The 26942-nt window shown below is 41.7% G+C and overlaps 3 protein-coding genes across 8 annotated transcripts; all 3 read right to left on the reverse strand.

The window, feature by feature from the left end:
• Positions 1–10: 10 nt before the first annotated feature.
• Positions 11–3684, reverse strand: LOC133114227 (uncharacterized). Of its 4 annotated transcripts, none has more exons than XM_061223424.1 (4): positions 3145–3684; positions 2336–2466; positions 2014–2136; positions 11–1913 (listed from the first exon to the last, which is right to left on the reverse strand). In XM_061223424.1, the coding sequence occupies exons 2-4, from the start codon at positions 2362–2364 to the stop codon at positions 326–328; spliced, it is 1740 nt and encodes a 579-aa protein (XP_061079408.1). In that variant the 5' UTR covers positions 2365–2466; positions 3145–3684; the 3' UTR covers positions 11–325. The 4 variants fall into 4 exon arrangements, with proteins under 4 accessions (XP_061079408.1, XP_061079407.1, XP_061079406.1 ...); XM_061223423.1 differs by having other exon boundaries at positions 2336–2511; XM_061223422.1 differs by having other exon boundaries at positions 2336–3684.
• Positions 3685–4694: 1010 nt separating this feature from the next.
• LOC133115129 (uncharacterized) lies at positions 4695–13788 on the reverse strand. Its single transcript, XM_061224876.1, has 3 exons — positions 13743–13788; positions 12430–12565; positions 4695–7619 (listed from the first exon to the last, which is right to left on the reverse strand). Exons 2-3 carry the CDS (start codon positions 12456–12458, stop codon positions 6038–6040), a joined length of 1611 nt encoding a protein of 536 aa, XP_061080860.1. The 5' UTR covers positions 12459–12565; positions 13743–13788; the 3' UTR covers positions 4695–6037.
• Positions 13789–20094: 6306 nt separating this feature from the next.
• On the reverse strand, positions 20095–25831 carry LOC133114503 (Golgi apparatus membrane protein TVP23 homolog B-like). 3 transcript variants are annotated; one of them, XM_061223965.1, is made up of 7 exons: positions 25739–25831; positions 25062–25129; positions 23966–24110; positions 23551–23640; positions 23122–23247; positions 22772–22900; positions 20095–20503 (listed from the first exon to the last, which is right to left on the reverse strand). In XM_061223965.1, exons 1-7 carry the CDS (start codon positions 25748–25750, stop codon positions 20477–20479), a joined length of 597 nt encoding a protein of 198 aa, XP_061079949.1. In that variant the 5' UTR covers positions 25751–25831; the 3' UTR covers positions 20095–20476. The 3 variants fall into 3 exon arrangements, with proteins under 3 accessions (XP_061079949.1, XP_061079950.1, XP_061079948.1); XM_061223966.1 differs by lacking the exon at positions 25739–25831 and adding an exon at positions 25625–25703 and having other exon boundaries at positions 22767–22900; XM_061223964.1 differs by lacking the exon at positions 25739–25831 and adding an exon at positions 25625–25700.
• Positions 25832–26942: the final 1111 nt, after the last annotated feature.

Here is a 26942-nt window from a genome sequence, read left to right on the forward strand (position 1 = left end):
AGCTCCTGACCCATATCTGCATGATTTTATGCATTTCATACAATTAGATACACGCATGAATAAGTAGGTGTACAAGTGTTCCTAATAAAGTGTTCAGTGAGTATAATTAAGATAACATCTGCTAATGGAGAAGCCATCCAGAAAAATAACTTACATTTTACTCCATTTCATGTGAAAGTCCATAAAAAGGTGAAGAAGTTCAAAATGTGTGCATATGAATTTCTGGATATACAAATGGTATATGATCATTGAATACTATTTCTTGCCACAAAGTGTGGATGCAGTTCCCAAATTTGATTTTCAGTTTCCGCAGTTGCAGAATATCCTACTTGAGTTTATTAAGCTCTTCAGCGCTTTTCTTTATGCCCACTATCTTCTGAATCTGCTCTGCAGTTCCAGTCTCTTCCAGTCTCTCAAGCAGGAAGTCGAGATGCTGAAGAGTAGACCTGGAGTCAGGCCGCAAGGCGATCTCGGAAAGCCTGAGGACGTGCTGGTATGACTCCTGTATGTGTTCCCTTTTACCTGACATAACATTTTCAAGCGCTTCCTGAAGATCCTTCATGAGATTCTCTGCTGTGCCTTTCTCTCCAGATGCTATTTTATATTGTCCCTTCAGATGTTCAAATGTCCTGGTGACTGGTCTGGTGGATGACTTGTACATCTTCTTTTCTTTAATGTGGTCTTGGTACATGCATTTCTTTTCACAGACTGTACATCTGTGTTTCTTCATCACAGCACACCAGTTTAGCATGTCTGCACTGACAATGGTGCACGGATGGTGACAGGTTGTCTCACACACTTTGCAGCAGGTTGCAGGATATATGGTATCAACTTGTATTTTACATGGTTCATCTACAACATAATCAAAGTCTTTATTTGCATCTATGTCTTTTTTGTGTTTCTCCACGGCATCTTGAGTCTGCCTGATCATTGTCTGTAGGTTTTCAGTAGCAATTATTTGATCTTGTAAATACTGGATGCTCATCTCAAGTTGATCTCGACCCATTAGCACATCCTGAGTCATCTGCAGGCTTCTAGTTTCCATCGTAGCTAGTTTCTCAAAAAATTTCTGCATGTTTGCCACTCCCATCGCCCAGTTTCGTTGCAAGTAATCATCATCATCACCCTCCTCATCATCATCATCATGAGCATCATCATTGCCACGGTCATCATTTATTTTCTTGGACACATTATTGAATTTGAAGAAAATGGGTTGTTTTTTCTTGTTCCTGGCACAGGGAACACCAGCTTCGTCAATGGCTTCAAGAGCTCCAGGCCTCCCCCCATCTGAGAATGTGATCAGAGCCATGATGTTATGTTCTATGTCCTTCCCAAACAAGGACAAGATGGCATCAAAAATGTAGACTTGAGTATCAGTGAGACGATTCTGTGAGGCCTTCACCACTAAACACACAGCATCAATCTGATCAACGCCGCTTTCAGCTTTGAACAACTTCATTATATTCTGAGCGATTTTCTCATCCTGTTTTACTCCTGCAGTGTCCGTGTAACCAGGAGTGTCAATGAGCCTGAGAGAGAAAGGGACTCGAACACCTTCACTTCCATAGACCTCATACACTGTGACGGCAGTGGTTTGAGATTCAGTCTGGCTTCTTTCTTCCTCTTTAATAATCTCAAACCGGATGTCGTCTTGGTACTCTACTCCCAGGATGTAGTTGACCATGACATTGATGAGGGTGGACTTTCCTGTTCCTGTTTCTCCCAACATCATTATGGTTCTGGTTTGACTCTGGTTCTTTTCTCCAAAGGTCCACCTTCTGACCTCACCAGAATCATCAAGTGTCTCCTTAGATGTGTTCAGTAGGCGCTTTTTTGGGAGTCCGTCCCGGATTTGTGTACTTTGATTGATTGACTGAAATTTTGATGTTGGTTCCCCATCAGTGTACAAGTCCCTATAAACCAAGCACATTGTGTTATCAGCTGGATTGTAAAATTTGCCTGCATGCAAGTGGAACAGCACTGAGTTTATAGCATAGAATACTGAATACATACAGTGAGCTCCACAAATAGTTAGTCTCCTTAGATGTGTTCAGTAGGAGCCCCTCCTGGATTTGTGTACTTTGATTGATTAATGGCTGAAATTTTGATGTTGGTTCCCAATCAGTGTAGAAGTCCCTGTAAACCAAATAACTTTAATTATCACAATTGTTAAAGCTGAATTTTTCCAATTCTGAGTTGCAAACATGCAAGTGGAATAAGAACACTGTTTAAAACTGAAAATACTGAATGCATATTTTTTCCAGTGAATTCCCATTTTATTCAATATTTCTGTAATAGTTATGATAAGGAGGGTTAAGGTCGTCGCAAAACTTACTCGCCATCATCAGAATCTGTACAGTCCATGATGATCTCTAGCTTGACGTGATCAATTCAGGGAATACTACTGCTTCTGTTTCATCTCACAGCAAATTCTGATGCAGTTTCATTTTCACTGTGTTGAGGGGCCTGAAAGTAAAGAGCTGTAATGTTCGCTTTTACAGGTCTTGTTACCTAGAGGATTCAGATTTCATAGTCACTGTCTGCCAGATTCAGAAATAGGCTATTTCTAAGATAATAATTGTAATAGAGATGTATCATGTATTACTCAGCTATGCAAAGCCGAGGCTTAGTCATGTTCTACTCATCATAGTTCCGATTAGATATCACTAGCTACATAGGTAAAGGTCCAAATTAGCTACAGCAAAGTCATAATATATGACTGTAATATGCAAGTTGTCATCATAATAAGAGTGTGTTGGTAAAGCACCCAGCCCATTTACCAGTTGCTGACTGGATGCCAACCAGAATATAGCTAGAGATGCCACACCCCACCCCAATGAACATTCCATTTTAAAAATAACTAAGCTGGTCAAGCTGGTTTAAGATGTGCATTTGACACTTCTAGCTGGTTTTAGCCGGTTAATACATCGTATACTGTCGTCAATTTAAAATACACAACTGCACAATACATAATACAATCATTATCTGGCTCAACTTGTACAATGCCAATTGTTAACTTTGCATGGGATTATATTAAATTCCATTAACAAAGCTAACACAACAAAAAAAAACAAAAAATAATTTAATACAACCTACAGCAGCTTGAAAGCATTTTACCATAATATTTTAAGATTTTGAGCATACCTTATAGACTACTACGGAGGACTCCGTACGCAGTTCCTGTCTCTCATCAAGTCACCTGAATATTGGGAGCTGTGTGAATTCATGAGGTTAGCTCCCACATTTCTTGTATGATTAATCAACTCTTCTGGAGCCTTCCTACTTCCTACATTTTCCTCATTCTTGTCTGAAGGAGCTGTTTTAGGTTGATTTCGGGTTGTTCCATATTAATCCCATTCCATTTTTACACAAACTGACAAATGGCAAAGAGAGCTTCTGCTGGACCATGACTGACACTTCAATCCCTAAGGAAGGTGGATCAGACAGCTTTTAAATGGTGCAGACTCCGCCTACCCAGTGTACCTACTGCACCGCAGGCAGACGCAGGTGTTTTTAACAGCGTCAGGTGATCACTGTGTCGTTGGAGGTGGCTGTTGTGTGCCAAACCGCTTTCTAATTTCTCTTTTCATACTGTTAACAATGTCAGGTGCCAAGAACCTGCATGAGCTTGCTCTCCCACTGATAGCAAACTGACTTACAATAAACCACGCACAAGTCCACTGAAACAGGCTTGCATACTGTACTGTAGATTCTCGTCTGTTAAGATTTACCATGCTTCGTTTGCATCCCATTTTTCCAATGATATCACATTCCATATGACTAAACTATAACAAAAGGTTGTTCTTTTGATTTGGTTCTGTACTCTACAATTTTAGAATTGTAATCAAACAATTGGCCTATTGTTGAAGTGAACACTCAGCTTTTATTTAAAGTTTCTTCTTTTTTTTACACATTGGTTTATCTATGTAAAAATTACAGCACTTTTTATACATAGTCTTCCATTTCAGGGTGCCATAATGTTTGTTTTTTGAGACATATAAAATCAAATTAAATCATTTGCCAAAATGACCCTTGTATGGTATGCAAAACCCCACAGGCCCCAGCCTTTTCTTCTTTACGTTTCGTTACTTGGTAGCAATACTTAAAAAAGCATTCTTAAGTTAATTGAACTGAAACAGCCAAAATAGAAAATAAAAAAGTGCAGAAAGACTGATTTGTGATTCGTGTGTGCAGAATCGTGTAGACAGTTGAACATGCAGGCAAACAGATGGATAGACAGGTGGACAAGGGAGTAGATGGGCACAATGGCTGACTGGGTAGTATGAAAAAGGGAGAGCATTAAAAAAATAAAGGGAGAAAAAAATCAGATAATACTAACAATAGATAATACAAAAATATGAATAATACATTGCTAAATACAGAAAAGTAAAAGTGAGTTTTTCTGAATTTAGGGTATGTGAGTATATGCTGGTGAGGTTGGGGGTTAGAGGGGATTAGTCAACAGGCAAATTAAATGATTTTATGAAAGTGCCCCAAATGTGTTCGCTTTGGTAGTGGTGTGAGATTTTTTCCATGGATATGTGTTCTTTGAGAAGGTTTAACCATTGTGTGATGTTCATTGTGTTTCTTTTTTTCCAGTTTAAGAGGATAGTTTTCTCGGCAATAGCTAGGGCAATGAGTATAGGTTTGGTATTTTGGATTGGGGGGTTGATTATTGAGAGTTCTCTAAGTAGACAGAGGGATAGACAGAGTGGGATGCTACAGCTCATACTAAGAGATATTCTGCCTGTGATTTGTTTCCAGAAATGATTAGTTGGTGGGAGAAGCTAAGGAATTATCTGGGGTGTTCATAGAGTGGGGTGTTCATCCTCTTTTCTAGACTGGTGTACACAGGTAGAGAGACAAAAACAAAAACATTTTCAGCAAGACTTAAGTTCAATACCCATTCCCAATCTGGTCCCTACAATGAGTACTAGACTGGATAGGTATCAGCAGTGTATTTCTAGAGCTTCCACCATTTTCTTTCATAAATTGGCATTATGCCCATCTACACTTTATTAAGTACACTACTTACATTTACCATGACCATTTACCAACTTGTTACTTCAAATATCTAATCAGCCAATCATATGGCAGCAACTCAATGCATAATTAAATGCAACAAGGTTCAGCTGATGTTCAGACCAAACATCATAATGGGAATGAAAAGTTACTTTCACCATGGAATAATTGGTGGTGTCAGACAGGGTGGTTTGAGTATCACAGAAACTGCTGATCTCCTGGGATTTTCACACACAAAAGTCTAAAGTTTACAAAAACAAAAAACCAAAAACATCCAGTGAGCGGCAGTTCTGTGGGAAAAATATCTTGTTAATGAGAGAGGTCAGAGGAGAAGGTTCAACCTTCCCAACTTCTGATACTACTTCCTGCAAGATAGTGTGGCATGCTACCAAAGCACACGTCATTTCAAGCTGGTTCCACAAACAACAATCAGTTCAGTGAATTCCAATGGCCTCCACAGCCACCAGATCTTAATCCAATAGAGCATCCTTGGGGTGTGAAAGAACAGGAGATTCACAACTTGAATGTGCAGCTGACAACAAATCTGCAATAATTGTGTGAAGCTATGATGTTACCATGGACCAGAATCTTTAAATGTTTCCAGCGCCTTGCCGAATCCATCACTGCTGTGGGAACTTGATTAGTTTGGATTGGTGTAATTCGGAGTGGTGTCATTAAGGCCAAAATATAAATTATTGGCCCCAGAATTTACATATTGTGGATCACTAGTTATTCATGAAAGAATCTAAAATAAGGATATAATTATTATTAAAGAGACTACAACATATGATAATGACGGAACCATCATGCTAAATAACTTCATGTGAAACTGCAAGTCCATAGGGAGGTGAACTAGTAATGTGTGCCAATAAGTACATAGGAACACTTCTGGATATATGAACTGTGTATATGATCACTGAATCAAATTTCCTGGTTCAAAGTTCAGATGCAGTTCCCAAATTTGATTTTCAGAATACAATTAAGATTGTAGTTTCCGCAGTTGCAGAATATCCTTCTACTTTAGTTTATTAAGCTCTTCAGCGCTTTTCTTTATGCCCACTATCTTCTGAATCTGCTCTGCAGTTCCAGTCTCTTTCAGTCTCTCAAGCAGGAAGTCGAGATGCTGAAGAGTAGACCTGGCGTCAGGCCGCAAGGCGATCTCGGAAAGCCTGAGGACGTGCTGGTATGACTTTTGTATGAGTTCACTTTTACCTGACATAACATTTTCGAGATCTTCCTGAAGATCCTCCATGAGATTCTCTGCTGTGCCTTTCTCTCCAGATGCTCTTTCATATTGTTCCTTCAGTTTTTCAAATGTCCTGGTGACTTGTCTGGTGGATGACTTGTACATCTTCTTTTCTTTAATGTGGTTTTGGTACGTGCATTCACAGACTGTACATTTCTTTCCCTTCATCACAGCACACCAGTTTAGCATGCCTGCGCTGACAACGGTACACGGATGGTGACAGGTTGTCTCACACACTCTGCAGCAGGTTGCAGGCTTTCTGGAATCAATTTTTATTTTACATGGTTCATCTACGACATAAACACAGTCTTTATTTGCATCTATGTCTTCTTTGTGTTTCTCCACGGCATCTTGAGTCTGCCTGATCATTTTCTGTAGGTTTTCAGAAGCCATTATTTTATCCTGTAAATGCTGAATGCTCATTTCAAGTTGATCTCGACCCATTAGCACATCCTGAGTCATCTGCAGGCTTCTAGTTTCCATCGTAGCTAGTCTCTCAAAAAATTTCTGCATGGTTGCCACTCCCATCTTCCAGTTTTGTTTTAAGAAATCATTATAATCATCAAGAGCATCATCATCATCATCATCATCAACGCCACGGTCATCATTTATTTTCTCGGACACATTATTGAATTTGAAGAAAATGGGTTGTTTTTTCTTGTTCCTGGCACAGGGAACACCAGCTTTGTCAATGGCTTCAAGAGCTCCAGGCGTCCCCCTATCTGAGAATGTGATCAGAGCCATGATGTTATTTTCTATGTCCTTCCCAAACAAGGACAAGATGGCATCAAAAATGTAGACTTGAGCATCAGTGAGACGATTCTGTGAGGCCTTCACCACTAAACACACTGCATCAATCTGATCAACGCCGCATTCAGCTTCGAACAACTTCATTATACTCTTAGCGATTTTCTCATCATGTTTTACTCCTGCAGTGTCCGTGTAACCAGGAGTGTCAATGAGCCTGAGAGAGAATGGGACTCGAACACCTTCACTTCCATAGACCTCATACACTGTGACGGCAGTGGTTTGAGATTCAGTCTGGCTTCTTTCTTCCTCTTTAATAATCTCAAACCGGATGTCGTCTTGGTACTCTACTCCCAGGATGTAGTTGACCATGACATTGATGAGGGTGGACTTCCCTGTTCCTGTTTCTCCCAACATCATTATGGTTCTGGTTTGACTCTGGTTCTTTTCTCCAAAGGTCCACCTTCTGACCTCACCAGAATCATCAAGTGTCTCCTTAGATGTGTTCAGTAGGAGCTTTTTTGGGAGTCCGTCCCGGATTTGTGTACTTTGATTGATTAATGGCTGAAATTTTGATGTTGGTTCCCCATCAGTGTACAAGTCCCTGTAAACCAAGCACATTGTGTTATCAGCTGGATTGTAAAATTTGCCTGCATGCAAGTGGAATAAGTTTATAACATTGAATACTGAATACATGCAGTGAGCTCCATAATGTTTATACAAATAGTTTTTCAAACATTATTTTTCTTGATTTGGCTCTGTTTTCCCACAGCACGCATGTGGCCGGGGGCAAAATGCCACTAATTCAGTGCTCTCACAGGGATGCTCTATCATAGGCTGTTGTAACCCATGTGCCACTGCTCACAAGTGCCTGTTGTCGCACTGATAGCGCATTAACCGGGGACGTGTATTGACCGCCCAGAGGACATATACCGACCACCAATAGTGGTCTTTCTTTTCCTCTATTTTGCTAAAAGTGGAGTCACTTTAAGCCATAAATGGTGGCATGCATTCAACTCTATGACAGCTTCCAAAAATAAGTAAATGATCCCATCTACTTGGCAGTTTACTTTGTAACATCACCACCTGCCTGCAGCCTACATGACAAAAAGCATAGTTTCTTCTCATCTATCTTAATTATATGGATTTAATACCAAAAAAAACATGTTAAAGACATTCATCATAGCCTAATCATGATAGGGGCTTATGCAATTTGTCTTTAACATTATTTCGACATAATGTTGAACTACCTTTCCACAAAAAAAACGATGACATTCCTTTACTCACTCTCACTACAAGTGAAGTACCCTTTATTTTTAAAAACGATCACACACAATGCATATGTTGCATAATGCAGAATGTTTTTCTGTTAATTAAACATTCGAGCCCTTTAATGACAAGACGGAAAACTGCCGATAGGACAGTTAGGATGGAAAACAAGCAACCTTGTGATCACGAACAGTTTATTATATGCATTTTAAGGGTTCACTTCTCTCGAATAAAGTGAAATAGAAAATGTAGTGTCTGAGCTGCTTGATAATAGATTATCGAGATCTTATTTCTTAACCTTGGATCACCTTGGTTTCATTCATTATTTTATTTTGTGACTTTCCATGTCTTTTTTGTTTAAGCTATTTGACTTCGACATTACATTTTACATTTTAGTCATTTGGCAGACGCTTTTAATCCAAAGCGACTTACAAGTGCATAGGTTCTACCATAAGTCAGAGCATCACATCCAGAAACTAGCAAAATACACAGGAAACGCTGTTCTAAACATAGTTGTCATCAGAAGTGTTTTTTATTTATTTATTTATTATTATTTTTTTGGGGGGGGGTTAGACAAGGATAGGGATATCAGAAAGGAGGGGCAGGGGAAGTCAGGAGGGAGGACTAAGGTAGAGTTTGAAAAGGTGGGTTTTGAGTCTGCGTCGAAATAGGGGGAGTGATTCTGCTGTTCTGACAGTGGTAGGCAGGTCATTCCATCACTGAGGAACCAGAACGGAAAACAGGCGTGAACGTGCAGCTCGACCGCCAGGTGCACGTAGAGAGGGAACCGTAAGGCGACCAGAGCTGGCAGACCGGAGTGGTCTAGCTGGGGAGTAGGGAGTGATCAGGGATTGTATGCAAGGTGGGGCAGTCCCCTTAGCAGCCTGAAATGCCAACACTAGGGCCTTGAAACGGATGCGTGCTGCAATGGGAAGCCAGTGCAGGCCAATGAGAAGCGGGGTGACATGAGCCGACCTGGGCTGATTGGTGATCAGGCGGGCTGCAGCATTCTGGACCAGCTGGAGGGGCTTGATGGCACACGCTGGGAAACCGGCTAGGAGGGAGTTGCAGTAATCCAGGCGGGAAATGACGAGCGCCTGGACTAGGAGCTGGGTGGCTTTCTCAGTCAGGAGATGACGGATACGGCGTATATTATACAGAAAGAACCTGCAGGTTCTGGCAATGGAGGATACTTGTGGAGTCAGGGTGAGGCAGTTATCAAGAGTCACCCCAAGATTCTTTGCCGTACGGGAGGAGGAAACTACAAAGTCCTCAACAGTCAATGAGAGGTCGATTGACGGAGAAGACTTAGCAGGGATGTAGAGAAGCTCAGTTTTGGCAAGGTTGAGCTTCAGGTGATGGGAAGTCATCCACGCAGAGATATCAGCCAAGCAGGCAGAGATCCGTGTGGTGATTTGGGTGTCGGGGGGGAGGGAAATGAGTTGGGTGTCATCAGCGTAGGAGTGATAAGAAAAGCCGTGGGAAGAGATAACAGAACCAAGAGACGGTAGTTGTTCAGGGCAGAGGGGTCAAGAGTAGGTTTTTTGAGGAGGGGAGTGACTCTGGCCCTCTTCAGGGAAGAGGGCATGGTGCCGGAAGAGAGGGAGGTGTTGATTAGAGAGGAGAGAAAAGGGAGAATGTCCTCAGATATAGATTGTAGGAGGGGAGAGGGGATGGGGTCAAGAGGACAGGTGGTTGGGCGGTGGGAAGTAAGGAGTTTCAGTGTGTTGGCGTCAGAGAGGGGAGAAAAGGAGGTTAGGGAGTTGGGGAGGGTAGGAGGGTCAGCAGGGGTGGAGGGTTGGGAGAAGGAATTGCGAATAGCATCGACCTTCTTTTCAAAGAAGGAGACGAAGTCATCAGGTGTGAGTGATGAGGGGGGTGGGGGAGGGGGGGCCAGAAGAGAGGAGAAAGTTGAAAACAGTTTGCGGGGATTAGAGGCGGCCGCGTTAATTTTCGAGTGAAAGAAGGAAGATTTAGCTAGAGAGACAGAGGAATGGAAAGATGATAAGAGGGCATGGAAGGAAGCTATATCACTGGGGAGACAGGACCTTTTCCATTTTCTCTCCGCCGCCCGCAGTTCGGTTCAGACAGCTCGTAGAGCATCAGAAAGCCAAGGACTGGGGGGGGAGGCCCGAGCTAGTTTGGTGGTGAGGGGACACAGAGAGTCAAAGGAAGATGAGAGGGAGGACATGAGAGTTGTAGCCGCATCATCGGGAGACGGTCGAGAGAAAGACTCCGCAGATGGTAGGGAGGAGAGGATTGTAGATGAGAGGGTGGAGGAAGACAGGTGGCGTAGGTTCCGTCGACAGGTGACAGTGGATGGTGGGAGAGATGGATGGGTGTTAGAGGAGAGTGGAAGAGAGAAAGAGATGAAAGAGTGGTCAGATATATGGAGTGGTGTTACAGAGAGGTTGGTTGTTGTGCAGCTCCTTGTGAAGATGAGGTCAAGAAGGTTGCCTGCTTTGTGGGTGGGAGGGGAAAGAGTGAGGGGAAGGTCAAAAGAAGAGAGGAGGGAGAGAAAGGTAGACTGGGTGGACTCTGAGTTGAGGTTGAAGTCACCCAGGAGAATCAGGGGGATGTTGAGGAGGATGTCCATCTCATCCAAAAAGTTTCCCAGAGGACCCGGGGGGCGATAAACAACAATAACAAACAGTTTGCACGGCAGAGTAACAGAAACCGCATGAAATTCAAAAGAGGAGAAGGAGAGGGATGAGGAGAAGACACTAGATCTCCATGAGGATGAGATTAGGAGACCTGTGCCACCTCCTCTGCCAGAGGATCTGGGTGTGTGGGAAAAAGAGAAGGCAGAGGAAAGGGCAGCCGGGGTGGCTGTGTTCTCTGGTGAGAGCCACGTTTCAGTTAAAGCAAGAAAGTCAAGGTTGAGGTGGGAGGCATAGGGAGATATGAAGTCTGCTTTCTGGACGGTGGACTGGCAGTTCCAGAGGCCACCAGCCACACAGAGATCAATACCAGGGGATCTGGGAGGGAAGATGAGGTTAGAGATATTCTGCCCATGTTGGCGGGAGGCGAACCTCCTACCTGACTGGGACCTGGGGAGAGGAGAGAGGACAGGGATGGGAAGGAAACACATGGAGGGAACTAGGGAGGACAAGGGGAATACTACACAGTGGAATGAGGGCAGGCAGCAAAAACAAAAACACTCATCAGGCTCTCGGACAGCCTGGATGGACACCCGTAGATAGACACCCTCGACTTTGTACACCTGCGACTTCGTACGCCGAGGCAAGTAGCCGAGGCTGCCGCACACAGCTGCTGCTGGTGCGCTACACAACTGCTTAAATAACACTGACGCCGAATACAGAAAATGCAACCAACCCACTGCAGAACAATAATGCACACTGAAGTGAGTTCAGGTGTGCCAGTACTAATAGCCTGAGCAGGGTGCAAAGTATTGGCTCCTCCTACAACAAAAGCTGTGGCCTGCCAGCCAGTAAAACAATAGCCTAACTTAATAGCCTAGCTTACCTGAGAGAAACAAACACCTAACCCAGTTTCACTGAATCTAAATAAACACCACTTGTAATAGCTAACAAACAAACAAGTACACAACAGAACACTATAATGACAACTAAACTGAATTTAGAATCAGCAAGCAAACAATTGATTGTTCTGTAACTTAAAGGTACAATAGGTAATATTTTTGTGTTAAAACATTGACACAAGACCATTGTAAATCCCTTCCTTCCTGTTGAATCACCCTCTGCCTGTGTTTATAGTCCTCAAACTCAGGTTTGAAAATATACAGTTGACAGGCCAACACTGTACCAAAACATTGTATAGCTGTACAATAATTCAAGCTTCGTTCTAATTGCCACAGCCAATGGCGTGGGCAGGTTTCAACATCAGCACATTCACAGAGAAGGGGGAGGGGGATAAACCACATAGTGGTTTGAGGGTGTTTGTTGCTGCAATTCCTCTCGACCATTAGAAGTCCAAAATGACCTATTGTACCATTAATAAAATTCTGCATTTTCTTCATTGTGAGTTGTGCATCTTGATAAATGTTGATCCAACAGGTTTCTCTGAATATCAACATTTCAGCAAATTATTTGATATTTGATCTTTTGGTAAAAATTAACAAATGAAATTGAATACATTTATGTTGGATAAGTCACAAAACTTACAGGCCATCACAAAAACCCATGAAATCCATGACAATATCTTGATTGACGGGACAAATTCAGGGAATGGTACTGCTTTTAGTTTTCACTCTTTCAGCAAATTCTGGTGCTCTTACGTATTTTTCGTGTGTTCAGGGACCTGGAAGCAAGACATAAAGAGAGACGAAATGTCAGTTATCCTAAGAATAAATACAGATCTTGTTACCAAGATAATTTCGACTTTACTCACTGTGCCAGATTGAAAGACAGTTCCAACATTGTTTTAAACTTAGAATGTATCCGAGAATACATTAAATACATTATTATTATTTTACATTAATAATAGTGGGCTTTGCATTAAAAAAATCATATATCTCTGGTTTCGTCCAGGTAAAGGGACTAAGGAGATTCGCCGATATCTTACCTTAACTCCTCTTTGAAATGCGGTGGCAGAACAGACTTTTACATTTACTTGCATTTTTTATTATCGCGGATATCGAACAGGTGCAATTATCGCGGAACAATTGCAATCCATGTTATTAAATCAATATCTGAATCCCACTCTTTCCCATAAAACTTTTTGTATTTTCCCCACTTCGACATAGCTATCTAACTTCACAAATGGATGGATTAATGATAGCCTAAGCAACTTTTGATTTTCGAATGTATCATTATCAGAGATCGATGTTTCAGTGCAGAAACAAAAGCAAGTGAAAACAAACCACTTTATAATTGTATATGTGTATTTGTATATGTGTGTTCGGTTATAATTTGTCAGAAAACAAAAACCGCCCAATATTGCAAAAAGCCCAAATGTAATCTACCAACCCAAGGCCTTTGAACTGTGGGAAACCCACGCAAACATGGGGAGAACATGCAAACTCAATTAAATTTCTGCAACATTATGTTCGCATTAGCCAGCTATTTCGAGTTGTATAGGCTAGCTATGTGCTACAGATCTCCATACGTGCATGTCGTCTAGCCTATAGTCAACAATGCACAAGTGCACAACACTTATCTCGAATATGACTGAATTAAGCTATTAACAAAGTTCTTACGTCCAAAAATATGGAACACGTGGACTAGCCTAAACGTTTACTGAAACGCGTACCATGTTTTAAACCTTAGATCTCGAACTTATAAACCCAATTGCTGACCGCTCCAACAATCTGGTCCACCATCCGGGTAGACTAGATAAACCCAGTCGGATCTTGAGGAAAAAAACGCCATTCCAATGCCTTACATTTTCATTTCTGTAATCGTATATCTCTTAATAACAAATTTCGCTGCAATGCCAACAACACGCAGTCTAGAATGCCACCATATAGCCTACTCACCTGCCGGTTTTTTTTTGGTTTTTTTTAAATCAACGAACCGTGTCGCCCATTCGTTGATACTACACCTACACAACCTGCGAATCATGCACACCGCAGGCTTTCTCGTTTCTTCTGTTCCTAGTTTCTTCCTACTTTTTCCTTTTCAGCTCATGATATATCTGTCCGGTCTAATCTTGGCTCATCTGGTTGGTTGCTAGGTAGTTTCTAAGCATAATTCAGCAGTAATCTGAGCCGTCGTGCACCCAAAACGTTTCCTGCCCTTTTTTTGGCACTTTCATTTTCACTTACTACACTATTAAATAATTGCATTTCATTATTCTTGCCATTTATCCAATATATTAAGAATATTAAAATATGTTTACAAGTAGATGCTGTCGGAGAAGCGAGGATTAATTAAAATGCGTTTAAAACGGCAATTTATTAATCCAGCCATTTTACCCTTGTTTAAATGCCCAGCACTCTGAATACTGAACACAAGTGTTAACAGTAACACTTAACACTCAACACCTCACTTAACCAACATATGGAAATATGTTTATTTGATTTAATTTGATGATTATTATCAAATATATAAACAATCAATTAAATCACCAAATTCAGGGATAGGCAGAGGAACCTGTTGGATCAACCTTTATTAAAATGCACAACTTGCAACAAGATTTATTTACTTACAAAAATGATTCACATCTAATCTAAAGACATGGTTCATCTACCTTAAAACAATGAAGGTTAAAAAAACACAGACACATAACAATCACAAAGGAAATCAATAGAAGAACATACCAAACCCAGCTTGTTTCCTCCCAAAATGCTCAAGAAACCTGAAGACAACCAAACATTCCAAAAGACCAGGGATGAAAAGTAGAACGCCAGACCAAGGTGCAGGACTTGGTTGCTAACTTTCAATTCAAACCAAAAAGTAAAAAGCCAGGTCTGTTGTCAAATTTGGGATCTTATGAAGGGATGTCATGAGGCCAGCTAGGCCATCCCATTGAGACAGACACACACACATGCAGGCACATTAAGGTAGTCCATCGCGTGCGATGATGACCTCCACTACTGTTTGTGGGTCCTTTGATGGCTGTGTAGCCCATTGCGGGATGCACACTGTCTGCCACAGACAGGGCAAGTGAAAGCCTGACCCGATGGGACAGGTGCAAACATGGATGCCTTTCTCCTCTGGCTTCTTGCCAGACGATGTTTAATTCTGTGCTCCTCAACCAGCTGTACTCCTTGTTGACAGAGTCCACGCCAGGAGGAGTGATCTACAGCGGCAGCTTCCAAGGAAGTAGGCTTTATTCCACACTTCTTTAGGGAGGTCTTGAGTTGGTCCTTCAGCCTCTTTTTTTGACCACCTGCAGAACGACGGCCTAGGTGGAGCTGGCCATACAGGGTCTTGCACGGCAGGCGGCTGGCTGGCATCCTGATAATATGGCCAAGCCATCTCAGTTGGTGGTGCATGATGGTGGCCTCTATGCTCCTGCAGCTGGTTCTCTGAAGGATCACAGAGTGCGGAACACAATCTTGCTAGGTCACTTTTAAGATGCGTTGGAGGCACTTTATGTGGAATGACTCTAGCATCTTTAGATGGCGGGCGTAGATGGTCCATGTCTCACAGCCGTATAAAAGAGTGGAAATGCATATTGCCATGTAAGCTGCAACTTTGGTGTGTAGGTGAAGATTGCTGTTGTTATAAACTCTTTTCCTCAGCAGCCCACAGGAGGATGAGGCCTGCTTGATCCAGTTTTGGATGTCCTGATCAATGCTGCAGTCTTCTGAGAGGATGCTTCCTAGGTATTTGAAGTGTGGAACGATGGTGAGTTGGGAATCTGCGACGGAGAAGACAGTTGGTTTCTTTGGGGGTTCTGATGACCACTGGCAGAGGACTTCTGTTTTTGAGGTGTTAATAGACAGTCCCATTCTGCTGTATGCTCTCACAGCAGCTGCAAGAGTGGCCTGCAGGGCTTCTGGTGTGTGCACCACAAGGGCACAGTCATCAGCATACACAGACTGGAGCATTGTTGTAGCTTGGAGCCTCCTGATGTTGAAGAGGTTCCCATCCAGTCTGAAGTCCAGGGTTACCCCACTTCCATCTTCCATTTCCTTATGCAGAAGTGTCGTTACACATAGGAGGAAGAGGACCGGAGCGAGAACGCATCCCTGTCTCACACCAGTAACCTTGGCCATCATTCCATCATGGAACTGCCGCAGGATGTTGGCAAACTTGACTGTTTCACAACAACATTAGGTAGGGTTGTTAATACATGTTGGTAGTGGAGCATGCGCAAAGCTGAAAGATGAGTGGTTTTGTGTTTCAGCAGTATTTCTGCTACAGCATGCAGAACCAGGACAGTAAGCTGTCCATACGCCACTAAAGCACAGGTGGCTTCTACAGCTGCAGTAGCCGCTGCAACATATTGTACCAATGTGCTTCCTTGGGGAAAAGTGAATCCTTCCAAACATTCACTTAGTGCGGCAGAGTAAACAACAGGGCAACGACATTTCATCCCTTGGCGCTTTGCAATATTTCCTTCTCCTATGTATTGCTTCATTCTTTAGACCCGCAGCTGCCGGTGGCTCTGTGATCCCCCATGCATAAATCCATTTTTTATTTTAACGGGCTTTGTCCCTTGTGTAACAACCATTTCTCCGTTTGTACCAATTATACAAATATTAAAAAGTCGAATCAAATCTCTTCCTAATAGGTTTACTGGACATGTTTCGGAAAATAAGAAAGAATGATGGGTAGTGGCATTTTCGCTAACGGTAGGCAACAGCTCAGTGAAATTTTCATAAACAGAATTGGCCCCCGCATTCACGGTATTTATGCCTCTTCCAGACATTGCTGGCTGCGCCCCTTTCCATGCATTCTTACTTATTACCGACACCCCGGCCCCATAATTGACCATAAAGGTCATGTCTTTCCCATTTACTTTTAATTTCCATTTGGTAAATCTCCTGGTTTGAATTTTATCAACATTAATGTGGACTCACCCATCTGCTGCATGCTCCATCCACGTTTCCCCCTGCACCTCCATGCTTGATCGTCAAACTGATCAGGATAATCCACTGTGCCCCAGCCCCGTGGAGCGTGTTGCCATTCTTGCTCGCCTCTTTCTCCCAGTCTTTGTATTTCTTGGGACAGTCTCGTGCCCAATGTCCTTCTTCTCCGCAGACATAACAAGGGCCGTTTCTGTCGCCGCTTCTTCCAGCCCCTCTTCCTCTCCCTCTTCCACGTCCTCTGCCTCTTCCTCTAGCTGGCTGCTGACTCTTCAGCTGTTTGAGTTAGAGGTCAGTCACTTGTACCATTTGCATCTGATGTCTGCTGCAGTTCCTGTGGCAGGGAACTGACAGTTTGGTATTGTGCACGGGTAGTTTTTCCATGGCTGATACTGTAATCCCAATCTGGTGTGGTCCGTGGAGGGTTCGGTATCTAGTTGGTCCCACAGGGTGATCCTGGGGCTGGTGGAGGGTGTCAATGTTGGTGGTGATGAGAGGTCCCTCTTCCAGGAGTCTGTAGGCGTGGTGGCGATGGCAGAGTCAGGGCTGGAGCAGGTGGTGTCGTCGGGATGTTGGGGACCGGGGCTGGCTGGTGCGGTGGAGGTGCGTGAGGAGGTGGACGGGGCACCAGGCAGTCCAGGTCCGTGTCAACCTCGGAATGTTTTAACATGGTTAGTGAGGGATATAAACAGGGTGTGCTTTTCCCACTCGCCCCAGCTGAATAATACGACGGAGGCTGAGTTTCCCCTTTTTTATCATTATTTCTTTGTTGTCTCGCCTGCCTTTCATGCGCTGTCGTGTCTAGGAAACGACAGAGTCCAAATCTTCAATTTGTCGAAAAACATCTTCACGAGGGAAAAGACGACACCACGGCAGCAAGTTCTTCAGGAAAATCAGACTTTATTAGTAGCAGCGCATAAAGCCGGAACAGTTCTCCAGAACTGAACCCTGACTGTCATTTTTACACCCATTTTATACAGTTACTCCACCTACAACTCCTCCTCAAACCTCATTCTGGCAAATCACCCACACTGTTCTTATCGTAACTCCTCCCAAAGCTCCTCCCACAACGCCATTGTGGAAAATCGCCAATGGTCCTTATGCTCTGCCAACTCTGTACAAAGTTCAGGGTGTTCTGCCAACTACGAACAAAGTTCAGGACTCCCCCTGTCCTCACTTCACCCCGCACCTGCTCTTGGCAGAGTGGAAAACTACCATAAAGTTCTGGATGCCCCCCCTCTAACACAAATGTCATCCATACACGTCACTCTGTATCTTGCGCTTTTATAAGACAAACTAAGCAGCAGTAATCATTGAAAATATATAGACATACTAAACATTTGATCAATATTATCTTCTAATACTCTTTTCTCATATAAAGACATACTAAACATTTGATTAATTATTCTCTTCTAAGTGAGTAAATGTACATTGCATTCTTTGCTCTCATTTCAACAGTTTTCACTGTGGTTTCTTGCGTTTTCATAAGCTCAGCTATAATTAATGTTCTAGGTTAATTTGATTTGATAACAAGCAGCGTACATGGGATATAGTGATTATAAGTCACTTGCATATAGATACACTTCTGGCATAAAACATTGAGAGTCCCAGAGAAATCAGCTGTACAGTCATATCTCGCTCTGCCCGTGTCCTTGACAGTTCAAGACGCCTCCCCCCCAGCAGGCTGCTGTGTAATTCTAGCACAATTTAGCAGTTAATCAGTTTGAAACTATACAGGGTACATATCCTACTTTAATACGGATATATCAATACACTTTTAGCATACATCATCGAGCGCTTTGGAGGAACCAGCCTGCTCACTAAGGTGGAGTCTGATTTTGACTTGTGATTGTTTATCATGCTTTTAGGAGGGAGATCTTTTGTTCTGTGAATTTTCCCCTACAGTGCCTCTTGTTCCCGTAACTCCTTTTTTTTTTTAAATTTTCTTAGTACAACTTTCCATATTCTTTCTAACGTCCTCTAAAATGTGCCATTTAAAGGAAACCCATGTTCTTGCCAAATTTTTAAACCTTCCACGGCTGGTGGTCCGTGTTGGTTCCACATTATTCTTAGGGGTCCTGTACATTTATCACAGCCCACATTTAGCTCCTTCCCGCAACTATTCCCCATTTTAACAATTACAAAAAGGTATCAACCTGAAATGAGTCTTTAAGGCCTTACGAGAACTCCGGTCTCGGACCACTGCGCCCTTCAACGCATAGGCACGCCCTACACCCTTCTTCAGTATTCGGATCCCGTATCGCTTTCTCAAACAAGTTAGAGATCCTGCCGACTACGCCAAGTTACTGTGGGGGAAATTCCAAGGAGGGACATCTTGCAAGCAACCTTTCCGGTTTAAAAGAACCCAGTTCTTTCATAGCAAGGAGAGTTTCAATAATACAAACTTTATTAACCCTATAACAAAGCACGGAGAATGCATCACACCGATGTGAGAAAACACTTGGGACCTGGGGTGCGTTTAACACTACTTTCTCTCATAATGCAGTCAAACAGTCGCTGCATGGAGTGCATAATCGATCTAAGAGCGAATCAATGGGCCTAGTAACGTCGCACGTAGAAGCTATCCCTTTAGCAACAGCCTAAGTGATAGTTCGGGGAACAGGCGTAGAAAAGTAAACAACTTTAGTAAGGTATATTTAATAAAAGAAGACAGTGGCACAGTGCAGCACATGTTCCAGAGGACAGCACGTGTCTACAAGTGGCCTCCAGAGCTGAAGAGGAAGCTTCAGCAATGAGCTTCAAGATTAACAGAGCTGGGCATTCCAAATAGGGTGTTAATGGAAAAGTCAAGAGTAAAATTGGGTTATAAAATAAATAAAATAAAGCTAGATATTTTCATTAAAGTCAAGCATCCTTCCTTTTTTATTTTTATCACAAATTTCCTTAACCAATGTCTTACACCGTGGCATGGGTGTGTCACAAAGAACAAAACCTGCTTAACCTGTGAAAGAACCGTCGGCCAAAGTGCTGAATTAGGAATTTGTTCCCTGACAATGGCCTTGTTTTTATTCCCTCCTCTTAAATTAATATCCAATAGACACACACAACTCAAGAGTTATCCAGAGGAAGGTGTATTTAATAAAAGAAGGCAAAGTATAGACCCATAACCTGGGAGCATCAGTTACATTACACTTGTAATACTGGAATGTAATACTACATTTGTGCTTGTAAAACTATTTTTCATGGACATGCAAGCATGTGATGAGGGAAATCAGATTATATACCCTACGGAAGGGCACAACCGCATTGCCTGATCGAAGATTTGAACCTGTAACCACCAGCTATATAATCAAGCTCCATATCTACTATAATACACTGCAGCAACTTACAATTTCCTCCATATCATTTTATTAAAAGAAAAAAGGAGTATACATCTGTTTACATACAAATTTATAAATGTATTTTCTTCCCTGGACACCAGAAAGGTACTGTACAGACATGTCATGTACAATAATATATTAAACAACTTCATGTATTCAACAGAAATGAACACCAAACCTCACCGGGATCAAAGTCCAATAAATGTACCACATATCATCCAGTAGAATACATCTGTAGAGCGAGGAGCTTCTCAAGATAAAACTGAGTTGTTTTCATTGCCATGGTGTTACAGTAGGTTAAGAAAGAGATCCTTTAAGGAGAAGGTATTTTCACCAATACTTTGCAGTGAAAATTCGCAGTGATGCAAACATGTCCAGTTGAGCTTGGTCTCTCTATAACTCTTCTTGTTTATTCATTGCCTGTCAAAAAAACCAAAACACAAACAATCAAAGTTAAATATTAACTTCTCATTGCCTTCTTGTTACAACCACCCCAATACATGGAATACTCCAAGCTCAAAGCTTTCAATATGTACACCCATATAAGCTGTTATAAGTGTTCTAGTACGTCTCATGGACAGGTTATCCATCATTATCTATTATTAGCTCATCTCATAAAGATAAAAAATGGTCAGTTAGATCATAATAAATCTTTATCAGCACAGTCTGTGAACACAAGCTGTGCATGAAACATGTGATGATTGTGAAGCAATGATTGTGCAATGCTGACACTGGCGGACAGCCGTGCGACAGGAAACAGTGGTTACAATGCACCACATCCTCTTGAACACATGTCCAAGAGGAAGGTGTATGTAATAACACAGTGCAGCACATGTTCCAGAGGACAGCACGTGTCTACAAGTGGCCTCCAGAGCTGAAGAGGAAGCTTCAGCAATGAGCTTCAAGATTAATAGAGCTGGGCATTCCAAATAGGGTGTTAATGGAAAAGTCAAGAGTAAAATTGGGTTACAAAATAAATACAATAAAGATGGATATTTCACTAAAGTAAGTCAATCATCCTTCTCAAATCTGGGATCTGACCTATGTACAGTTGTGTTCAAATAAATAGCAGTGCATTAAAAAAGTGAATAAAGTGCAAATATCTTTTAATATTAAGTTCTTTAGTTCAATATTTTAGTTCAATATTTCAAGTGTAGTAGACACATTTGCAAATTTTATGAGGTCTGCATTATTCTTTTACGGGAAGCAAAGAAAAGGAATATTAATCAGTAAAAGAAATGGCAACATTTTTGTCTTCAAACTCTCTTCAAACTGTATAAACTGAAGAAATCTTTCAAGATTTAACCTCACTTTAAATGACTGAACTAATATTTAGTTGCATAACCATTGTTTTTGATAACTGCTGCACATCTGCGTTGTATCGAGTCAACCAACTTCTGGCACGTAGAAACAGGTATTTCAGCCCAGAATGAACAAACTACATTCCACAGTTCTTGTGAATTTACCTCAATCCTTTTTGTCTGAAAGCAAGTTGTTGCATGCTAACTTGTGTGTTTGGGGTCGTTGTCTTGTTAAAACACCCATTTCAGGGGCATTTCCTCTTCGGCAGACGGCAACATAATCTCTTCAAGTATTATGATGTATTCAAACTGATCCATGATCCCTGGTATATGAACCCAACACCGTAGTATGAAAACCATCCCCATACCATGATTTTTGCACCACCACACTTCACTGTCTTCACAGTGTACTGTGGCTTGAATTCAGTACCTGGGGGTCATCTGACATACTGTTAACGACCACTAGACCCGAAAAGAACAATTTTACTCAATTCATCTCACTTCATCATTCCACAGAATGTTACAGCATTTCTCTTTGGGCCAATCGATGTGTTCCTTGGCAAACTTTAACCGATTCTACACATGCCCTTTTTTCAACAATGGTGCTTTACGGGGGCTTTTTGCTGATCAAACGTCTTCTGACTGTAACAGCACTTACAGGTAATTGTAGATCATCTTTCATCTTTATGGAGCTGATAAATGGCTGAATCTTTGCCATTCTGTCTATTCTTTGATCTGTTTTAACAGTAGCTGCTCATTTTCTTCCGCTTGTTTCGGGTTTTTCTTGCCATTCTAAAGCATATGAGATCATTTTAGCTGAGCATCCTATAATTTGCTGCACTTCTTTATACGTTTTCCTCCCTCCAATCAATTTTTTAATCAAATGGCATTGTTCCTCCAAACAATGTTTGGAACGGCCCATTTTACTTAGCAATTCAGAAGGAAATATATTTTATAACAATGTGTTATACATTTGCTTCCCATCTTCCTTAATAAAGGACAATTAATGACACCTGTTTTTTCACAGAATTAATCGACTAATTCAACTCCACACTGCTATTATTTTGAACACGCCCCTTTCAATGAATGACTCATTTACTCAGAACAAGCAGTGTGCATGTCAGTTGGGCCTGTTGTTTTTCTATTACACTACTACATCTACAAATAAAGTATTTGCCATGCAGAAATATCACTACTACTAATAACAGTGGTTCATCAGGTTACTGATGTTGTACTGCTATTTTCTTGAACACAACTTTAGATTTTTTTTTTTTATCACAAAGTTCCTTAACCAATGTCTTACACAGCGGAAGGCTTAAAACCTAAAATCAATTAGTACAGGTAAGGCTATGCGTGGGTGTGTCAAACAGAACAAAACCTACTTAACCTGCTTAAAGAACTGTCGACCAAAGTAGCTGGTTGCCATGTTCTTCAGATTAGTCCCGCCGCCCACTTTACAGCGGACGTATCCGTACAGGTTAGCCCACTGCAGCACCAAACCCATGATCACCACTGCCTGCAAGGATGGGAGAGAAGGAGCGGGCAGTCAGCTCTAAAGGTCTATATCTCTACTGCAAATGAAAACAGACAAATGCATGAAAAAAAGCAGTCAGCCACAAAAAAATGTATCCAATTTGCAGTCTAATTCCATATCAACTGCATTATTTGGTGACATAGCACAACCCTGCAGACTGAATCTGTAGCTTTCTGGAGATCGGGTGCGCAAAGTGGACTCACCAGCCACTTAATCTTAAGGGAAAAGAGCGTGCTGAACACAAAGAAGACCCAGAGGATGGGGCAGACGATGAGGCCCAGCCAGAAGATACGAGACTCAGCACTTGAGGGCACCTTCCTCCCAGTCTCCTGCCAAAAAGAGAACAATAAGTGATAAACTCGTTGAGACATTGGCATTAGCATCCTTTCTGTGCCAAAAAGACCATGCTAAGGGCCACTATCCCCAGCCAATCCCACCATGCTAAAGGCCTCTATCCCCAGCCAGTCCCACCATGCTAAAGGCCTCTATCCCCAGCCAGTCCCACCATGCAAGGCTTACCCCTGCCTTTGGTCTTGACCTCATTCCCATATACCACCTCACACCCTTGATCTTGAAGATTGGCCAGTTATAGCAGTGGGCCTGCATTGTTGCGATTCATTCAGGAGACCTACCTTACGGGCCTCAAACACCCAGTGACTCCTCCCATCGTCATCCACCTGGTTCCACCACCGCAGTCCCACCATCAGCCTGCCTGTGATGTTCTGACAGAAGAGACCCATGTCTCTGTTACACACAGGAGAGGGGACACATTTCCCTACTACACTGAAGCACAGGAGAGGGGACACATTTCCCAGTTACACTCAGACACAGGAGAGGGGACTCATTTCCATGCTAAACTTGGGAACACATTTCACTGTCGCACTCAAGCAGAAAATGGATTTGTGAAGGAACGCCTGGCAGTCCTATACAAACTTGATACAAAATGTATAGTTTAAATGTATTTTACTCATACTACACTATCACTGTATTTATTACACATGCTTATTGCAGAACCCCTGCCCCAAGGCATTTGGACGGCCTACCCACCTTTACTGTCCAAAAGTCACAGGAGAGCAGGAGGATGATGGTGACCATGTAGGCAATGAAGCTGCCGCTCACGACCTCACACAGGAGGTAGACCAGAATGGCACTCGCACGGAAGAACAGATGGAAGAAGGAGGCCAGCGGGTGCCTGAAACAGCACCAGCACCTGCTCACTGAGTACACAGCGCCATCTTCTGACCACACATGGGCTTCTGACCACACAGCATACAATATAATGTAATACAGTCACTGAGCACTTTATTACGTATTTTAGGTATTAGAATTTTTTTCCTTTTTTTTTCTGCTGCTGTAGCCAGTAGGTTTGACACGTTGTGTGTTTAGAGATGCTCTTCTGCATACCAATGTTGTAATGTGTGGTCATTTGCATTACTGTCACCTTCCTGTCAGCTTTGACCAGTCTATCCCTTCTCCTCTGACCTCATTAAGAAGGCATTTTGCCTGCAGAACTGCTGCTCACTTGATGTTTTATGTTTTTTGCACCAATTTCTGCAAACTGTAGAGACATGTGTAAAAATCCCAGGAGATCACAGCAGTTTCTGAGATACTCAAACCACCCTGTCTGGAACCAACAATCATTCCACAGTCAAAGTAACTTAGATCACATCTCTTCTCTATTTTGAAATTTGGTCTGAAAAACAGCTGAACCTCTTGACTATGTCTGCATGCTTTTAACATGTAGTTGCTGCCACATGATTGGTTGATTAAATATTTGCATTCACAAGCTGGTGTACAGGCCCACCTAATAAAGTGGTCACTGAGTGTATATGCCAATTTACAATTTCAGGACCTCAAACATGGCTTTAGCTCAAATGTCATGTAAGCTGAACAGTGATGTAGAGTACAATACGCCACTATAAACAGTTGGCCTTCGACAGAATTAAATAATGCGGAAATGTGCCATTATTAAAATTAAAACATGCCAAAGGGATACATTACTATACAAGTCGTACCAAAGCTGGCAGTCTCCCTACAGCTTACATTGGAATTCTCGCAGAAATATAATTATTAATCGACAGTACAAGCCTGTTATGAACCAGGACCTCAGTTGGACCAGAAAAAGTTCACTGGCCAGACTCACTTTATCTTTGAACTCCTCTGTTTTCTGGTTTCATCATCTTCATCGAACAGTGGGACGTCGTCTTCGTACTGCCAGGAATAGAAAAAAAAGCTAGCAAATCAAAATTTTGGTAGAAGTCACACAAATATAATCATCAAACTGACTGTCGTCAGCGTCACCTTAGCTAACAGCTGTCATGTGTTGCACATGATCATTTGTGACATCTTATTTGAGAAATGGACAAGAACTAACTTACCTAGCTACCTGTCTAACTTAGCTTGCTACGTCATCTAGTTAGCTAATTAGCAGAATTTATCGAGCCAACTGTTAACGACATGATGAACCTATACTTGCAATACCAACAGTTTAAAAGGTAGATTAGCTCATTCTTAGCTCCATATCGCTATCAACAACGGTTAAAATGTCAACTAATTTTAGCTTATATCTAGCCAAATAAATTGGATGTCTATAATCTTATCAAGCGAGCACAAACTGACACCGCTAAATGGTATGACAGCAAGCTACAGACAGTATCTCTATGCGCTTTTGTTTTACTAGCGTTTCGACAAGACGTTAAAACGCACCTTGCTCATATTCGCCATATAACTACGTCGGCGTTAAACGACAGAAATAGTCGCACAAGCAGCGGTGGGAAATAAGTTTTAACTTTAGAAAATTCCCTAAATGTGATTACTTACCTGCCCAATCATTTCGGACTCCAGTGAACACTTCCTGATGACGTGTTCGTAAACAAACTCGGCGCCGCGTGCCTGAGGGCTCAGAAGCGGAAGTTATATTGCGGATTTCCGGTCGTTTTTAAAGGTGAGGTCGTCTGATTAATGCAGAATATTTTAATATTCCAAAACAAATATAGGATTAGCTGTCCTTAATAAAAAAAAATATGGAGCCAAGAGTTCTCTTTTCGTAAACCAGTAAGAGTCAATACTAAAACACTAGCAATGGACGTTTGAAGTTGTACATGAAGTACTGTCACTATAGGTGAGTATTGTATGTATTGTGAATTATTCTCCAATAATTGGCCTCTTAGTCTGACACAGTTTTTATATATTTTTAAATACATTTATATACTGAAGCCATGCAATTAAAGTACCTTGCTCTAGGGTGTGTCCTGCCTGGGACCTGGGAAGAAAAACACTCTTGGATATGAAGTAAAGGATTGCAAAGTTTCATGATGATAAGATGAATATGCACACAGAAAATGGTTCTGTAATATCGTCCAAAATCAGGTTTTGAGAATCAACTCCAGAGATAGAAATGGTAAATAATTATACTAATTTCACCATACATAGGCGTAATCATTGAAAAGGTGGTATTATCCTGAAATTTGAATAGTTGAAGGATGATTTGCTGAAAATGGTCAATTTTACTGGAAATGTGTTTTGTTTCTTCTGTGGAACAGAACCTTTACCATTACACAACACTGCACATATTAATGAGTTCGTAAATGAAATGCCTTATGAGATGAAATGAAATAATATTATTTTTCTCATTATTTCCTGTTCATTTTTGTTCAAATTGCGTGGGGGGGGAATAAATGCAGGAATAAATGCAGTCTGTAAAGTTTAATATATCATGTGTCATGCACATCTGCACCATTACATATTTTTAAATATTTTATATTTGAATAACTAATGATAATCTATCAGATAATCACACTTCTGTGTTATGTGTGGCATCTGCAGGCACACACATGCAAACAGTTAAACTCAACATCACATTACATTACATGGACATTAATGAAGCAGGCATATTTCTGCAGAGTGACATTCCAGTGCAAAAGTGTATTCCAATAATTCTAAATATTTAATTTTGCATAAGTGTATTCAAACTCCATTGCTCATAAAAAAAAATGTTTAACACTTCCTTCTCACACTGTTGCCT

Source organism: Conger conger, chromosome 16 (assembly GCF_963514075.1).
Source record: "Conger conger chromosome 16, fConCon1.1, whole genome shotgun sequence".
In the NCBI taxonomy this organism is placed as follows: domain Eukaryota; kingdom Metazoa; phylum Chordata; class Actinopteri; order Anguilliformes; family Congridae; genus Conger; species Conger conger.

Excerpts from the sequence above, each read along its gene's own strand:
- LOC133114227 (XM_061223424.1), bottom strand. The coding sequence starts at position 2,364 with ATGGACTGTACAGATTCTGATGATGGCGA. Across the intron at positions 2,137-2,335 it reads ACAGATTCTGATGATGGCGA|GGACTTCTACACTGATTGGG; the intron begins GTAAGTTTTGCG and ends TTTGGTTTACAG. Across the intron at positions 1,914-2,013 it reads AACTATTTGTGGAGCTCACT|GGACTTGTACACTGATGGGG; the intron begins GTATGTATTCAG and ends CTTGGTTTATAG.
- LOC133115129 (XM_061224876.1), bottom strand. The coding sequence starts at position 12,458 with ATGGATTTCATGGGTTTTTGTGATGGCCT. Across the intron at positions 7,620-12,429 it reads ATGGGTTTTTGTGATGGCCT|GGACTTGTACACTGATGGGG; the intron begins GTAAGTTTTGTG and ends CTTGGTTTACAG.
- LOC133114503 (XM_061223964.1), bottom strand. Across the intron at positions 24,111-25,061 it reads CAGAGGAGTTCAAAGATAAA|GCACCCGCTGGCCTCCTTCT; the intron begins GTGAGTCTGGCC and ends GTGCTGTTTCAG. Across the intron at positions 20,504-22,771 it reads GTCGACAGTTCTTTAAGCAG|GCAATGAATAAACAAGAAGA; the intron begins GTTAAGTAGGTT and ends TTTTTTTGACAG.